At 39.5% G+C, this 18,765-nt stretch overlaps 1 protein-coding gene across 2 annotated transcripts in view; it reads left to right on the top strand.

Moving 5' to 3' along the window:
* HABP4 (hyaluronan binding protein 4) overlaps positions 1-18,765 on the top strand; it is a 40,327-nt gene that overhangs the window by 10,943 nt on the left and 10,619 nt on the right. For both annotated transcript variants that reach the window (XM_047829091.1, XM_047829090.1), the window contains exons 3-5: positions 3,416-3,556; positions 3,792-3,860; positions 13,046-13,129. In XM_047829091.1, coding sequence (XP_047685047.1) covers positions 3,416-3,556; positions 3,792-3,860; positions 13,046-13,129 — 294 coding nt within the window. The remainder of the gene's footprint in view (positions 1-3,415; positions 3,557-3,791; positions 3,861-13,045; positions 13,130-18,765) is intronic.

Below are 18,765 nucleotides of genomic sequence, written 5' to 3'. Positions count from 1 at the left end.
GGATACAGGATTTCTCAATGCTCCCTTGCCTGAATAAAAAGAGGATATGTTTTGGGGCCCCTGGGTGGCGCAGTCGGTTAAGCGTCCGACTTCAGCCAGGTCACGATCTCGCGGCCCGTGAGTTCAAGCCCCGCGTCGGGCTCTGGGCTGATGGCTCAGAGCCTGGAGCCTGTTTCCGATTCTGTGTCTCCCTCTCTCTCTGCCCCTCCCCCATTCATGCTCTGTCTCTCTCTGTCCCAAAAATAAATAAATGTTGAAAAAAAAAATTAAAAAAAAAAAAAAGAGGATATGTTTTATCGTTCTAATTTTTAGTATATGTGCTGCCAACACGAGCACAAAGAGGGTATATTTTATAAGCAAGAAGCAATTGAGAATATATATATTTAAAGTGTATTTGTGAGAGAGAGAGAGAGTGCACAAATGAGCAGGGGGGGGGGGGGGCGGTGGGCAGAGAGAGAGAATCCCAAGCAGGCTCCAGGCTGTCAGCACAGAGCCCAACACGGGGCTCGAGCTCATGAACTATGAGATCATGATCTGAGCTGAAATCAAGAGTCGGACGCTTCACTGACTGAGCCACCCAGGTGTCCTGAGAATATGGGGATAAGGATGTGGGTAACCTGTGGAGTAAAGAAAAAAAAATGTTTTAGGGGCACCTGGGTGACTCAGTCGGTTGAGTGTTGGAGTTTTGGTTATGGCTCAGATCATGATCCCTGGGTCATGGGTTTGAGCCCTGCATTGGGCTCTGTGCTAAGCGTGGAGCCTGCTTAAGATTCTCTCTCTCTCTCTCTCTCTCTCTCTCTCTCTCTCTCACTCACTCTCTCACTCTCTCACTCTCTCTCTTTCCCCTCCCCGTCCCTCTCCCCTGCTCATGCTCTCTCTCTAAAATAAACATTTTTTTTAAAAACCACTTAAAAAAAAAAAAAGAGGCTTAAGGGATTAAAATAAACCCCAGAACACACAGGGCTATTTTTAGGGTCGGTTTCAATCACTATTATATTTTAAATGCCTTTGTTGTTTTGTTGGTATCTGATCTAGATTTCATGTAAATTTAGACCCAGTTTTGACTGTTGACATTATTTTCCATGTATGTTTTGGTGTTTCATTTCCTCTCAATATTTAGGTAGACTTTTTTTCTCTTATGACCCTGTCCAACTTCCTTGTTAAGAATTTATTGTTACATTTTTGTTATTGTTTTAGAACTCTGCTCTAGGTATTTATTATAATGGGAATAGATTTTATAATAATCTCTGTTTTAGTCGGGAATGGGAGAGGTGGGAGGTAGAACACCCAACCTGGAGACTTTATTTAGGATGATGTTTCTTATAAGAGACTGGCATAAAGTTAATGATTGGTGCTTCTGTGTTTTTTTATCTTTTTGAGTAAGGATAATAGAGAGTTTTATATATTTTTACCCACCATCAGACAGTAGCTTTTTTTAAATAATTTTTTTATTATTATGTTTATTTATTTTGAGAAGAGAGAGAGAGAGACAGAGAGTGGGGGAGGGGCAAAAAGAGAGTGAGACACAGAATCCAAAGCAAGACTCTAGGCTCTGAGCTGTCAGCACAGAGCCCGACACGGGGCTCAAACCCATGAGTGTGAGATCATGACCTGAGTCGAAGTCAGGTGCTCAACCAACTGAGCCACCCAGGTACCCCAGACAGTAGCTTTTTTTTTTTTTTTCCAACGTTTATTTATTTTTGGGACAGAGAGAGACAGAGCATGAACGGGGGAGGGGCAGAGAGAGGGAGACACAGAATCGGAAACAGGCTCCAGGCTCCGAGCCATCAGCCCAGAGCCTGACGCGGGGCTCGAACTCACGGACCGCGAGATCGTTACCTGGCTGAAGTCGGATGCTTAACCGACTGCGCCACCCAGGCGCCCCAGACAGTAGCTTTTATTGTAACAATTTCAGCCATGACCATAGACTAGAACATACTCTAGTTTTGGTGTTTGAGTCACTAATGCCACTAGAGTTCAGTAAGTAATTTGTTACAATTTTAAATATTTTTAAAGTCTTGACAAATTAAAAATATATAATCTGTCTTATTAAACTAAGGTTGCAATGGTGAAAAGATGTGGTCCTTGCTGCAGTAGCTTTGAATCTAATGGAAGAAAGGCAAGTCCTCATAAAAAGTGATGGTGACCAGAGACATGGCTGAGAATGGGTGTGAGGAGGAGTGCGTGGGTGGTTAGGCTTTGGTCCCAGTGGATGTGGCAGAGGAAGAAGGGAGTATAGAAGACATCTGGTTCTTGGCTTAGGTAGTTTGATGCTGTGAGTTAGGGACCATAGCGGGAGCCAAGGGGTCAGTGTTGGTCATGTATCTGCAGTGCCAGGGTGTGGACAGAGGGCATGTCCAGGAAGCAACTGGCTTTGTGGCCTGGAATCAGAGACCCCAGTGAGAGATGCAGGGTCACATGAATGAGGGTCACGTAGCAATAGCATAGAGATGAGGACAGTGTGTGCCGGGATGGGAAGTCAGGAATGTGGGCACCTGTGAGGAAAAACAAGTATCCAGAAGAACGAGGGAGGCAGCTGTGTGGAGAGCATCAAGACTAGTTAAGTGAAAGAGGCAAGATACAGAACGTGTCCCTTGATGTGACTCTGGAGGTGCCTTCCTCTGAAAAATGGAATTGGGGGCCTAAGAAGCAAGGGGAGTGAGTATCTTGTGAATTTTGTACCATGTTTGAGTATGACCTATTACAAAAATAAGTGTTTAAGGACAAGGCAAGGAAAGAGAAGTCTGAGGAAAATTAGGCGTCAGTGGTGTCAAATGATGAATAGGGGTCAAATGACATAAAGACAAAAGTTGCTATTGGCTTTAACAACAAAAAGCTTCAGCTGTCCTTGGAGGTGTGTGTGGGGCAAGAGGAAGAGAATTGAGGTTGTTGCAGGTTAATACTTTTAGCCCCAAATGTCACTGACTGGTTGTGTGTTTGGGAGAGGGAGGTTTGGGAGGGGCATAATTTGAAGTTTCCTATTTCTCTTATACAAAACATTCCAAATTTAATTTAAATATTGAATATTAGAGCTGGAATAAACCTCCAGAGAAAGGGGTACCCCTCCACAGATTAGCAAGACCTGCCCAGGACCTGCTTCTCTGGTCTGGCTTCCTCACCTAACAGCTGTATGACCTTGGGCAAGTTACCTACCTCCTTTGTGCCTCAGTTTCATTGTTTGTGGATAATAGCTGTATATTATATATCTGTTTATGAGAATTATATATGATGAAGTGCTCAGAACAATGCCTCAGTAGTATTATTCAGTAAAAGTTAATTATTACTTTATTATTCAAGCTACCATTCTTTCCAATATATTATAGCCATGATGTCCTCCTAGAATTTTTTTCTCAAAAAAGCCTTAGCCCTTCAATCCAGTTCACTGCTTTTTATTATTATACCCATCTCTTCCTAGACCCATTGACAGGTTTGATCGAGACAGACCACTGAGAGGCCGTGGAGGCCCAAGGGGGGCCATGCGAAGCCGAGGCAGAGGCGGCCCCGGGAACAGAGCTTTTGAGGGTTTTGACCAGAGAGGGAAACGAGATTTTGAGAGGTACGGTGGGAATGAGAAAATGTAAGTTCCTCTGTAACTGCTTTTTTGCCTTATGATCTTGGTAATACACGGTATGAATCTGTTTGTTGTGTGTTAATATGAATTGACTTGATATTAGCATGTGCTTATTCCTGAGGGAGCTGATCCTGGGACGGCTTTTCTGATCAACTTTTATGATTTGGAAATTGACTGCAGGCCTGCTCTCAGCTGAAGGGAATACTCTTTCTTTCTCTAGAGCAATCAGAACTGAAGACAACATGGGTGGCTGTGGAATTCGAACTTGGGGATCAGGCAAAGATACCAGGTATGGTGCAAATGTGTGCCTTTTGTGAACCTGCAATTAAGTGGAAATATCCAGATCTTTATTTTCCTTTTGTGAAAATTAGGTCTTCTCTGCTATGCCTGCATTGTCTTTATACTTGTGTGCTGTTAGGTATAGATTGATTTTAGGCTTTTGTTTAGTGAGGTGACTTTTTAAAGTGGGTTTGCTATGTTGCAATTAGATTTGAAAATGACTTTTAAAGTGGTTTTAAAGTTCTTTTGTTTTAGCCAAACAAATTTGTGTATTTGCTGATGCCCCAGCGCATGATACTCTACATTTGCATAGGCCTCAGAATGCTTTTTAAATTTCTGGATATTCTATACTTTTATTTTTCTGTGACCTTCCCAAGTTCTTATATGCATTGCATCTTGATTTTATGAAATCATTTGCAGGTTGAAGCTCAATGACAAATTTCACCGAAGGTTCAAATCTGACATTTCTCTGAGGTTTCATGGTTTCTCAGATCTGTACCAGTTTTGCTGCTTAGAAGAAGTACTTGGTTCTGCTGTTTCAGTCATTTCATGGCTGTAGGGGCAGTGCCTTCCTGGTGTCTGCAAAGAATAAGCAAGAAGACTTGAGGGCAGTACAAGGCAAGAAATGGATCCCTCCCAGCGCACATTGTAGGAAAGACTTTCCACGATTTTGAAGCCTTGAGGGAATCCAGAATATAAGCTTTTTACATAAACTTACTTTTCTTTCCTTCTTTCTTTCTTTCTTTCTTTCTTTCTTTCTTTCTTTCTTACTTCTTTTTTTTAAACTTTATTTATTTTGAGAGAGAGAGCATGAGCAGGGAAGGGGCAGAGAGAGATGGGGAGAGAGAGAATCCAAGCAGGCTTCGCACTGTCAACACACAGCCCAACACAGGGCTTGAACTCACAAACCGTGAGATTATGACTTGAGCTGGAATCAAGAGCCAGATGCTTAACTGACTGAGCCACCCTGGCGCCCCCATAAACTCATTTTTCTGAAATTGTTGTCCTTAAAGACAAACATACAAAACAATACTAAATATAATATTACATGTGCTACCCTTGCACATCTGTGTTGTCCTTGAAAGGAAAAGAAACTTGTTGAATGTTTCTCAGTATGGGGTTTCATAGGCTGTTAATTATGAATCTTTTAATTTTGTTTTATTTTACTTTGATATATATTTTAAAAAGTAAATATCTCTGAGTCATCTGATTTACCACCTTATCTAATGCTGCCACTCCATTTCAGTTGGCATTGGAACTTAAAATAATTTTGGCGTCAAGTAATTATGTACCCTAAGGGGTCAGCATTGGCCTTTTAACATGAAGAAGTAACCAGGAGCTGGGTGTGCTGCAGGTGATCTGGCATTTATGTCCTTGTGCTAAAATGACACATGTCCGTGTCATTTTGGATTGGTTTGTGAATGACTAAGTCAAAGCTCTGAGGTGGTAATAATTTGTAATTTAAAGATTCTCATAGAATAAGACTTAAATTTCTTATTTAATAAGTGGAGATTTTGATTTTGATCATGAAAACAGTTCAGTACAGTGGAGTTATGGGCTGCTTTTGATTAATGACAAAAGAGCAGAGGTGAGCCTACCGTAGCAAGGATGTTAATGGCTGGTGAAGCCAAACACTGCACGGTGTGTTAAAAGCTGGAGGGTTTTGCTATAGTTAGTATTCCTGTTTGAAGGCATTGGCAGTGCTAACTAAATTTATGAATGTTTTCAAAATGGTGCAATGAGCCATTTCCAATGTTAATGCTTCTCTTCAGCAGTTTGACAGTGAGTGCCTGAAAGTAGAGTTTTCTCCATCTGTGGTAATTACAAACATATAATATCTGATATTATTTCTTTGTTACCAATTGAAACACACACACGAAAGCAGTTTTCAGTAATGGTGCCTTCCAACTTTTATTTCAAAGAGCAAGATGGTTTTATTAACATTCGATTAAAATCTCTCCGCTGTCATAGATTTGGGTAATTCAAGTCTCATTGAATTTGAACTAGATAACAAAGCCTTCAGGTGTTCAATTCACTTTGTGGAATGTGCTTGTGCAAACAGGCATTTTCTGCATTCATATAACTGAAGTCAAAACATATACATCTGCCCTGGGGCTGTATCTTCTTCTGTAAATCTAACATTGGTGATTTACTTTCAACAAAATAACAAAATCTGCTAACATAAATTATTGCTAATTTTGAAACCTCATTGCTCTGTAGTTTTGGTCATATGATTCTATAAGAGCCGTAAGCACATTAGTTTTATGTTTATTCATTAAATAATGTAGGTCAACACAGGGAGATGTGTGATTTCTCTTTTTTTTAATCAGCTGCTCAAGTTTAAGAATGCTGGTGTTTGTACATAGTCCCTTTTATGACTTTTAATTGTTGAAAGCTATAAACTATCAATAAACCTATGGTTTTTATTCCCTTGGTTTATTATGTTGCCAAGGGAGTAAAGAGAAAGTTGGAATAATTTGTGCTTCTGCTGCTGGATTTTGAGGCTCCTGGATGCCAGAAACTCCTGTGACCCTGCTGGAGTCAGGCTGATGAGCAGAAGCAGCCTTTGTGACAGGGCCTCCGCCAAGCACAGTGCCAGCCACGTCTTTCCACACATAGGGTGCATTTGATTTAGGACCTTTTTCAAAAATAAAGATTAATAATTATTTGGGGCGCCTGGCTGGCTCAGTCAGTAGAGCAGGCGACTGTTGATCTCAGGATTGTGAGTTCGACTCCCACATTGGGTGTAGAGATTATAGAAAAAATTAACTTAAAAAAATTATTCAAATTTTGTATAGAAAAACTCACTTTTAAGCTCATTACAATAGCTTTGCATTAAGAATAAAAAAATGTAGGGGTACCTGGGTGACTCAGTCAGTTAAGCATCCAACTTCGGCTCAGGTCATGATCTTATGGTCTGTAGGTTTGAGCCCCGCGTCGGACTCAGTGCTGACAGCCCAGAGCCTGGAGCCTGCTTCGGATTCTGTGGTGTGTGTGTGTGTCTCTCTCTCTCTCTCTTGCCCTACCCCTCTCGCACTCTGTCTCTCTCTCCCTCAAAAGTAAGTAAACATTTTTTAAAAATGCAGAAAGTCAATTCTGTTATTACAGGTCAATTTATCTTTGCTTTTTAAAAAATAGCTTATGTTGGGGTCCCTGGGTGGCTCAGTCAATTAAGTGTCCAGCTTCAACTCAGGTCATGATCTAACAGTTTATGGGTTCGAGCCCCGCATCAGGCTCTGTGCTGACAGCCTGGAGCCTGCTTTGGATTCTGTGTCTCCCTCTCTCTCTGCTCCTCCCCCATTGACATTCTATTTTTTTGAAACTATTTTTCCCCTTCCCTTTTCCCATGGTCCTCCTTTAAGTTTCTCAAGTTCCACATGTGAGTGAAAACATATGATATTTGTCTTTCTTTAACGTTGTTACAAATGGTGGGATTTCATTCTTTCTCATTGCCAAGTAGTATCCCATTGTATATACAAACCACATCTTTGTCCATTCATCAGGTGGTGGACATTTGGGCTCTTTCTGTAATGTGGCTATTGTTGAAGGTGCTGCTATAAAGATTGGGGTACATGTGCCCCTATGAATCAACACTCCTGTATACTTTGGATGAATTCCTAGTAGCACTATTATTGGGTTGTAGGGTAGTTTGATTTTTAATTTTTTGAGGAACCTCCACACTGTTTTCCAGGGCGGCTGTACCAGTTTGCATTCCCACCAACAGTGTAAGAGGGTTCCCGTTTCTTCACATCCTCACCAACATCTGTTGTTTCCTGAATTGTTAATTTTAGCCACTCTGACTGGTGTGAGGTGGTATCTCAATGTGGTTTTGATCTCAGTGTGGTTTTCATTTGTATTTCCCTGATTTGTATATCCCTGAGTGATATTGAACATCTTTTCATGTGTCTGTTGGCCATCTTCTTTGGAAAAAATGTCTATTCATGTCTTCTGCCCATTTCTTCACTGGATTATTTGTTTTTCGGGTGTGGAGTTTGGTTAGTTCTTTATAGATTTTATATACTAGCCCTTTATTTGACATGTCATTGGCCAATATCTTTTCCCATTCTGTCAGTTGCCTTTTAGTTTTGTTGATTGTTTCCTTTGCAGTGCAGAAGCTTTTTATCTTGATGAGGTCCCAATAGTTCATTTTTGCTTTTAATTCCCTTCCTTTGGAGACATGTCAAGCAAGAAATTGCTGCAACTGAGGTCAAAGAGGTTGTTGCCTATTTTCTCCTCTAGGGTTTTAATGGTTTCCTGTCTCACATTTAGGTCTTTCATCCATTTTGAGTTTATTTTTGTGTATGGTGTAAGTAAGTAGCCCAAGTTCATTCTTCTGCATGTTGCTGTCCAGTTCTCCCAGTACCATTTGCTAAAGAGACTGTCTTTTTTCCAGTGGGTACTCTTTTCTGTTTTGTCAAAGATTAGTTGGCCATACATTTGTAGGTCCAATTCAGGGTTCTCTATTCTATTCCATTGGTCTATGTGTCTGTTCTTGTGCCAGTACCATACTGTCTTGATGATTACAACTTTGTAGTAGAGGCTAAACTCCAGGATTGTGACGCCTTGGTTTGTTTTTTTTTTTCCAACATAACTTTGGCTATTCGAGGTCTTTTGTGGTTCCATACAAATTTTAGGATTGTTTGTTCTAACTTTGAGAAGAATGCTGGTGCAATTTTGATTGAGATTGCATTGAATGTGTAGATTGCTTTGGGAAGTTTATACCTCTTAATCCCCTTTACCTATTTTGCCCATTCTCCTCCACCCCCATGCTCCTCTGGGAACTGCCAATTTGTTCTTTGTATTTGAGTCTTTTTTTTCTTCATTTGTTTTGTTATTTAGATTCCACATGTGAGTGAAATCATAGGATATTTATCTTTCTCTGTCTGACTTATTTCACTTAACATAAATACCTTTGGGTCCATCCGTGTTGTTGCGAATGGCAAGACTTTATTTTTTATGGCTGAGTAATATTCCATTGTATGTATATAATACAATTTTATCCATTCATCTGTCAATGGGCAATTAGGTTTCTTCCATACTTTGGCTATTATAAATAATGCTTCATTATAAAAGGGGTGCATATATCTTTTAAAATTCGTCTTTTCATTTGGGGCAGGGGGAATAAATACCTGGAGGTGTCATTACTGGATCGTATGGTAATTCTGTTTTGTTTGAGGAACCTCCATGCTATTTTCCATAGTGGTTGTACCAATTTACATACCCAATGGCAGTACACAAGGATTCCCTTTTCTCCACATCATCACCAACACTTGTTACTTCTTGTCTTTTTGATATTAGCTATTCTGATTGGTGTAAAGGTATATATATATCATTGTGGTTTTGATTTTTGCATTTCCCTGATGAGGAGTGGTGTTGAGCATCTTTTCATATGTATGTTGACTATATGTCTAGTCAAGTCCTCTGCCTATATTTTAATCGGACTCTTAGTTTTTTTGGTGTTGAGTTCTATGAATTATTTATATATTTTGGATATTTACCCCTTTTTCAATATATCATTTTCAAAAATCTTCTCCCATTCAACAGGTTGCCTTTTCATTTTTTTAATGGTTTCTTCCACTGTGCAAAAGCTTTTTATTTGGTTTGATGTAGTCCCAGTAAGCCTATTTTTGCTTTTGTTTCCCTCGGCTGAGGAGACAGATACAGAAAAATATTGCTAAACAGATGTCTAAGAGTATACTGCCTATGATTGGGGGTTTCTTGTTGGGGTGGGGGTATTTTATGGTTTCAGTTTTTACATTTAGGTCTTTAATCCATTTTGAGTTTATTTTTGTGTATGGTGTAAGAAAGTGGTCCAGTTTCATTCTTTTGCATGTAGCTGTTTAGGTTTCCCCAACACCACTTATTGAAGAAGTTGTCTTTTCACCACTGTGTATTATTGTCTCCCTTGTCATAGATTAATTGACCGTATAAGCATGGGATTAGCTCTGTGCTGTCTTCTGTTACATTGATCTATGGTCTTTATTTTTATGCCAGTCCACTACTGTTTTGTTAATAGAGCTTTGTAGTATAGTTTTAAATCTGGGGTTGTAATATATTCAGCTTTATTGTTCTTTCTCAAGAGAGCTTTGGCTATTTAGGGTCTTTTGTGGTTCCATACAAATTTTAGGATTGCTTGTTTCTAGTTCTGTGAAAAATACCATTGGCATTTTGATGGGGATTGCATTGAATCTAAGATTACTTTGAGTAGTGTGGACATTTTAACAATATTAATTCTTCCAACCCATGAATATAGAATATCTTCTCATTTATTTGTGTTGTCTTCAATTTCTTTTACCAATGTCCTATAGTTTTCAGAGTAGAGGTCTTTTAACTCCTTGGTTCAGTTTATTCATAGGCATGCTATTCTCTTTAATGTAATTGTAAATGGGTTTGTTTTTGTAATGTCTCTGCTGGTTCGTTATTAATGTATAGAAATGCAACAGATTTCTGTAGATTAATTTTGTATCCTGGAATTTTACTGAAATCATTTATTAGTTCTAATAGTTTTCTGGTGAGTTATTTACTGTTTTCTATGTATAGTATCATGTCATCTGCAAATAGTGACAGTTTTACTTCTTACCTATTTAGATCCCTTTACTTTTTTTTTTTTTTTTTTTTTTTTTTTTGGTCTGATTGGTGTGGCTAGGACTTTCAGTACTATGTTGAATAAAAGTGATAGAATGGACATCCTTGTTTTGTTCCTGATCTTAGAGGAAACACTTTAAGCTTTTCACCATTGAGTATGATGTTAGCTGTGAGTTTTCATATATGGCCTTTATTATATTGAAGTGTGTTCCCTCTATACCCACTTTGTTGAGAGTTTTTATCATGAATGGATGTTGAATTTTGTCAAATGCTTTTTCAGCATCTATTGAGATGATCATATCATTTTCATCCTTCATTTTGTTAATATAGTATATCACATTGATTGATTTGCAGGTATTGAATCATCCTTGCATCCCTGGAATGAGTCCAATGTGATTATGGTGAATGATCCTTTTAATGTGTTGTTGAATGCTGTTTGCTAATAATATTTTGTTAAGGAGTTTTACATGAATGTTCATCAGGGATATTGGTCTGTAATTCTTTCTGTATTGGTTTTGTTTTGAGTTTGGTGTGAGGGTAATGCTGGCCTCATAGGATTAATTTGGAAATACTTCTTCCTCTTCTAATTTTTGGGATATGAGAAGAGTATGTATTAACTCTTCTTTAAATATGTAATAGAATTTACCTGTGAAACCATCTACTCCTGGAGTTTTTTTGATTACTAACTCAATTTTGATATTAGTAATTGGCCAGTTACAGATTTTTTTTTCCTGATTCAGTCTTAGAAGATTGTATGTTTCTAGGAATTTACCCATTTCTTCTAGTTGTCCAATTTTTTGGTGTATAATTTTTTGTAATAGTGTCTAATGATTCTTTGTATTTCTGTGATGTCAATTGTAAGTTCTCTTTCATTTGCGTTTTTATTTGTTTGAGTCCTCTTTTTTTTTTCCTTAATGAATCTGGCTAAAAGTTTATTTAATTTGTCTTTTCAGAGAATTAGCTCTTAGTTTCGTGGATCTTTTCATTATGCTTTTAGGCTCTATTTCATTTATTTCTTCTCTGATCTTATTTCTTTTCTTCTACTCATGTTGGGCTTTGTTCCTCTTTTTCTAGTTCCTTTAGCTGTAGGGTTAGATTGTTTGAGATTTTTCTTATTTTTTGAGGTAGGCCTGGATTACTATAAACTTCCCACAGTTGCTTTTGCTGTGTCCCAAAGATTTTGGACCGTGGTGTTTTCATTTCATTTGTGTCAAGGTGTTTTTGATATCCTCTTTGATTTCTTCATTGACCCATTGGTTTTTTAGTAGCATGTCGCTTAGCATCCACATGTTTGTGTTTTTTCCAGTTTTATTCTTGTAATTGACTTCTGGCTTTATAGTGTTGTGATCAGAAAAGATTCCTGATACGATTTCAGTCTTTTAAATTTATTAGGATGTGTTTTGTGGCCTACCATGTGATTTATCCTCGAGAATGTTCCATGCATACTTGAAAAGAATATGTATTCTGCTGTTTGGAGATGGTTTGTTTTATATCTGTTAAGTCCATCTGGTCTAATGTGTCTTTCAAAGCTACTGATTGATTTTCTGTCTGGATGATTTGTCCATTAATGTAAGTGGGATGTTAAAGTGTTGTACTATTATTATATCACTGTTGATTTCTCCCTTTATGTCTGTTTAATGTTGCTTTTTGTTCAGGTGCTCCTGTGGCAAGTGCAGAGATATTTACAATTGTTACATTCTCTTCTTGGATCGATCTTTTTATCATTATGTAATCCCCTTTGTCTCTTGTTATGGTTTTTGTTTAAAGTCTATTTTGTCTGATATAAATATTGCCACCCCAGCTTTTTTTTTTTTTTTTTTTTTTTTTGCTTCTATTTGCATGGTAAATGTTTTTTCCATCTCTTCACTTTGTCCGTGTGTGTCTTTAGGTGTGAGTGAGTCTCCTGTAGGCAGCATAGAGATGGGTCTTGCTTTATCCATTCAGTCACCCTGTGTCTTTTATTGGAGCATTTAATCCATTTACATTTAAAGTAATTATTGATAGGCATGTATTACTATCATTTTGTTAATCATTTTCTGGTTGTTTTTAATTTCTGTTCCTTTCTTCTTTTCTTTCTTCCCTTGTGATTTGATGACTTTCTTAATGTTATGTTTAGATTCCGTTCTCTTTATTTTTTGTGTCTGTTGTAGGCTTTTGGTTTGTGGGTACTGTGAGGTTCATATATTACATCCTGTGTATTTAGCAGTCTGTGTTAAATTGATGGTCACTGAAGTTTGAACACATTTTAAAAGCACAGGTTGAGAAATTTTATGGCCCCTTTTAATATTTGGAATTTCCTAGGACAGTAAGCATCTTAAATAATTGTTCTGGTCTTTTATAATCTGTTTTAACTTTAGGCCATTCATAGAAAGTTCTATTTCTAAAAGTACTTTTAACATTTTTTAAAATAATTTCAATGGATTAGCAATTTATAACATTTTGTCATTTTTATTTTGATGTGGGTTACCTATATGTGTATGTAATTTTTTTGAATGAGATTTACTTAAGAAAAAGGACATTGGAATGTTTTTTTTTTTTTCTATCTTGAATATATAAAAGCATTGATGTGAACATATTTGTGTGACTAGAGTAATTCTCACTGCTTTTCAGTGACGTGGAGCAGACTGCACCAATGGAAGAGACCACAGCGGTGGAAGAGTCCCCAGGCCCCCTGGAGGAGGAATCTCCAGCCAAGTGGGTGTTTTACTCATTTTTCCCATGAGTTGTTGTTGGCCTTGTTCTTAACGATTTCTAAGAGCGCTTCACTGAACAAGGAGCTCAGCCTTTTGTTATATCACAGAAGGTTGACCTTAATGTATCGATGAATAATCAAACTAATTAATAATTCAAATAATCTAATGAATGATTATTAATGATAATTAATGAGTTAAATTTAAGTATCCCATCCAGTGCCCACAACCTCTTTTCCATCGGCATCCTGTACTGCAATTATTCTCCCTCTTATCAGGACCCTCGTCTCTCGTTCCTTTATTCTCTCTGTGTCCATCCTCCCTCTTTTCTTCATGGAGCTTAGGTCCCTGGTCCACCTCTAGCGTCCTTGCCCAGTCCTTAACCTCCTTTGCCTCTGGATCTTTTGTTGTGCCTTGCTAGCAAAACCTGCCTCCTGGATGACCACTGGCTGGCTGCCCTCTCTACCTGCACTGGCCAGCTGAGCACTGACAACAGCAGAGCCGACAGGAACCCCTGTAAATTGTTGATCACCTGCATTCTGAAATGAGCCCTTAACACTGCCCATCAGTCCCCTTTTCTGGGGCTCATTCTTTCTCCCACCCTCTACAATGACCAATTCCATCCTTCTTGTATCCTCTAAGCCCTGACACTGTCCCCACTTTACTCTTCCCCCACCCTTCCCGTACCTGCACCTCCTCTTTTACTTTCTCGACATAACTTTGCCTCCTATGTCACACAGAAATTGAGAGCCACCAGCTGGGAAGTTTATCATCTTCCCGCTCTTAAAGGTACAAACCCACCTGTGCCTGCATACCTCCTAGCCTCCTTCCCTCATGGTAAGAAAGAGGCACCATCTCTCCTGCCACTTCTTCAGGCTTGAATCCTGTCTCCTGCTGACTGCGTGGAAATCTCACACCGTCAGTCAGCTCCTTCCTCATGAGTCTGCTTACCTTCCTCCCAACTCTGGTCTTCATCAACAGTTTAAACGTGCTCGGTGTCTCCTATTTTAAGTCTTCTACTCTTGCCCCACATTCTCATTTAGCTGCCTTTTTTCAGGGTTGTGTGTACTCTTCCTTCACTTCCTCCCTCTCACTTATGCCTCACTTCACTCCAGATCTGGCTCTGTCCCCATTGCCCTTTGGAAACAGTCACCACATGTCTCCACACCTAATAGATGTTTCCGTCTGCATCTTTGTTGACCTGTCAAAGCATTTGACTTTATTGATTTCTTCTTAAACTCTCTTTCCCTGATTTCTGTGATGTCTGCACTCTTCTGGTTTTTCACTGCCTCTCAGCTTCTCCTCTACAGACTCATCCTTATTTTTCTGGTCTTTTAAAATGTCAAGTTCTTTATGGCTCTGCCTTAGGCCCTCTTCTCTTTAGTGTCTTTTATAGGATCTCCCGTACCCTTGCAGCTCGGGTCATCATTCATGTATCAACTCCAGAATGTATACCTCTGGCTCTCACCTTCCACCTGGGCTCCAGGTGTGTGTTTCTAGCTGCTTGCTCTGGATATCTCCCCATGGATATTTCAGATCTCCTGCTCCGTGTGTCCAGGAGAAGTCTGTCTTCATTAGGTATTTCCATCTTGTGGAGCAGCCCATCACCATCCATCCAGCTGCACAAACCAGAAACCTAGGAGTCATCCTTGAGACTTCCTTCCTCTTGACCCCCTCCCTTCCCCAAATCCAGTCTGTCACCCTGCCCCGGTGATTGTACCTTCTCTTCTCTCTGCTCATCACCATCATCTCATCCAACCTGTCACCACAACTCCTTATGGGCTCCCTGCTTTCTCATCTGGGACCAGCCCATTTCTGCACCACAGTGGCTTTCACACTGACATTCTGATTGTCATGCACCCACCCCTCATGCGAGACCCCCCGTGGCTTGCTGTTCTCTTCCTATCCCTTGACCTGACCTGCAGGGTCCTGCGTGGTCTATACCCTGCAGAGCTCTCAAATGCAGCCACTTGTGTACCTTCTCTGGGTTCATCACGTTGCCCTTATGTCATGTTCTCAAGGACCTTTCCCCTACCCCCGTCCTATACATGCCAAAGCGCTTCAGCAAGTGCTGTTGCCTTTCCCCCCACCCCATACCTCTCCAAATTCCCTTCCCCCTTCACTGATTTAACTCTTCTCATCCTTCAGCTGCCAAGAAGCAAGGTGTCTAGTGGTTAAGAGCACAGACCCCAAGCCAGAGTGTGGATTCAAATCTCAGCTCTGTCACTCATTAGTTTGGGCAAGTTGTTTATTCTGTCTGTTCCAGTTTTCTTCACATGTAAAATAGGAATAATAATAGTACCTACATCATAAGGTTGTTATAAGTATTGTGTGTGTGTGTGTGTGTGTGTGTGTGTGTGTGTGTCCGTCAGTCACAGAGTGGGGCCTGGCATGTAGTTAATGCTATATAAATATCTGCTATTATTATTGCAAAAGTAAAATGCTGCAATGATTGATAATTATGAAAGCTGTTAATTTACTGTTCAAAACAACCAAGAAGTGTATTTAAGTAAAGAGAGAAATTAACAATATGAATATTTAGACAGTGATTTAACTAAGGAAGTAGATTAACAGTTTACATAAATGTTGAAAAAGTGAGTTAACTAGATCCCTTCAGGAAAAATGGTACCTTTTTTGAGCCAATAAACCATTTATACAAATTCAGGTTATGTAAGGCAGAATAATAAATTATAGCGTAACTCTGTGGAATTGATTGAGATACCCTTGCTTTCCTAATATTAAATAGACAAAATAGTTCTCTCGGTCAGTTATTCTGAAAGACAGAATTCTAAATGGTTTGATGGCAGTCTCGTGTCTGCACGAGAGCCCAGCCCACTTTCTCCCCTCCACTGCCTGCAGTGGGCAGTGAGCATCTAGTTAGGTCTGCAGGAGCTGCGCGGCCGAGCAGCCACACTAGCAGACCAGTGGCCGACCGCGCTGCGACATTCTTGTCTCCGCACTGCCCCGTCACACTTTAAAGTTATCACTAAAATTCCTAGTAATGCAGTTACAGGTTTGTGATAATTTCAGAATTAGGTTTGTATTTGAGAAGTACATTCGATGATAGTGATGCTGTCTGATCTCAGCTTTTTCTCACGTTGATCTAACGCTCAGACTTTGGACCCCGAGCCAAAATGTATATTCAATGCGCCGCTCAGTTTAGAACTTCCTGATAGATCAATTTAATATACCCTCACTTACATTCAAACATACACCCCGAAGAAGATATATTTTCCTCAGATTGGACACGTTTTGTTGACAATTATATGTGCCGTGCCCTTCCTTCCTTCCCTCCTTCCCCCTTTCATCATAGAAGTATTGCATGTTCCTTAATCACATGGTGTCCTCATGTCTGAAGATGCTTGTGACAACTTCTCGGGAGTATTTTGTTACAAGACTATAAGAATAAATCTAACATTTATAGAGCACTTGTTGTGTGCCAGGAACTCGAAATGCTTCCATGTCTTAACTCCTCAATCCTTTGCTGCCCTTTAGTGAAGGAGGAGATACTGTTACTATCCTCATATGGAGATACGGAGGTTAAAGGGCTTGCTAAGAAGTGGCAACCAGATGTTGTGGGACCGACATTCATGCTCTTTCCTGTAGTGAATGGTAGGAACGGTTGAAAGTGCCGCGAACGCTTTGAAGTTTGCTCCAAAGAACTGAACAGGGGAGAAGCTGCTGGTTCTGTGAGCAGAGGAGGGGCTGCTGGGGGTTGCTGAGGACTTTCCTATTCAGTAACATGGAATGACATTCCCTTTCTTCCTTAAAAATAAAAAAGCCATTATGAAAAGAGTGTTAAAGAAGCATCATTACAAAAATACCTGCAATGAAATATTTCTCATTGTAATTCATTTCCAAGTATTTTTGCTTAATGAAGATTGTCCTGTGTTGAATTTTCTTAAAGCTGGAAGACACCTCTTTAAAATTTATATGGCAAATTTCTGAGGAGCTCAAAGTTTAGCATGAAATTCACTTCAATTTCAGTACTTGGGAAGGAAGGAAGAGGTGTTACTTACATGTCAGGTTAAATCCACTTGCCCTGGTTAAGTATTTAGTTCATAAAATGTTATTTCTAGAACCCACTTTTTTTGGTTCCCTGCACCCTTTCATATATTGAGGTGAAAGATATTGCCTGAATGGATATTTGGACGTTTGGTGTTACGTATGTTTTCTGTGCCCACATCTTGACTCTCTTCTGTCTCCATGCATTTCTCTGTCCTCTTATTCCCTCAAGATGGTGGAGTCTGGGCTTTGGAGATGGAATGTATAGGTATGAAACATGGCTCTTTTGTTTGTGAGCTATATGACTCTGCCTCAGTTTCCTTACCTATAAAATGGAGCTATTAATTGGAGCTAACTTGTGGGATTAATTTTCACGACCAAATTAACGTAAAGTCCTTTGAATAGTGTTTGGCACCTAGGACTCATTCAGTAAATGTTACCATTATTGCCCCATTTATGTTTTAAATAAAGTAACAGTTGTTAAAACAGTTCTATTTCTCCTATAATTTCACCCATATAGAAACAAATGTATAACTATCAAATTTGCATATAGCATTATTCACATTACAAGTCATAGATTAGACCATCTTATATCTATAAGCAGCTTTGATGGAAAATCATCTCCCAAGATTTTTGGTAATAAACCAAGAACTGTGAAGGACTTTGAATTAGTCAAAATGGAGGGGGGGTGGGGGGGATGCTGTTAAATTTGGAGGATGTAAATAGCAATTACAATGCTTTTATAACTGTTAGAAATATAATTGCTTTCGTCCCTCCTGGAACTGAGGGATTAATTATACATCTCTTCCTGTTGAAAATCCAGTCTTTGGTAAAACTGCCAGTAAAAACTGCATTTAGTGCCAATTCAAATAGGATGGAAATGGGATCTGCCTCACAGAACTTTCATAGAATGTGTTTTTTGTAATAATCTGTAGTGAATAGAGAATAAGGTTAAGGAGTCTGTCCTTGGTGATTTTGTACTGCTCCCAACACAGCTTGTTGCAATGACAAATGGCAGAGGAGAATGTACAGGGGGCATCTGTATGTATACTTGTGAATGGAGTGCCCCAGAGTGAACAGGGTCAGGTGATCATTTTCAAGGAGGGAATCACTTGCAGCAAATGCTCTCTTCTGAGCTCTCCACTGTTTGCTTCACTTTGGGTGTGTCTATGTATCAACTTAAAGACTATATTTCTTTTTTTTTTTTTTATAATTTTTTAAAATTTTTTTTTAATGTTTTATTTATTTTTGAGAGAGAGAGAGAGAGGCAGAGTACAAGCAGGGGAGGGGTGGAGAGACAGAGGGAGACACAGAATCCCAAGAAGGCTCTAGGCTCTGAGCTGTCAACACAGAGCCTGACGTGGGGCTCAAATTCATGAACCACGAGATCATGACCTGAGCTGAAGTCGAATGCTCAACCGACTGAGCCACTCAGGCACCCCTAAAATGTTTATTTTTGAGAGAGAGAGAGAATGAACACAATTAGGGGAGGGGAAGAGAGAGAGGGAGACACAGAATCCAAAGCAGGCTCCAGGCTCTGAGGTGTTAGCATAGCCAGAAACAGGGCTCAAACCCACCAACCATGAGATCATGACCTGAGCCAAAGTCAGATGCTTAACCAACTGAGCCACCCAG

Source organism: Prionailurus viverrinus, chromosome D4 (genome assembly GCF_022837055.1).
Source record: "Prionailurus viverrinus isolate Anna chromosome D4, UM_Priviv_1.0, whole genome shotgun sequence".
Taxonomy (NCBI): Eukaryota; Metazoa; Chordata; class Mammalia; order Carnivora; family Felidae; genus Prionailurus; species Prionailurus viverrinus.
This window is presented reverse-complemented; position numbering and strand designations above follow the sequence as displayed.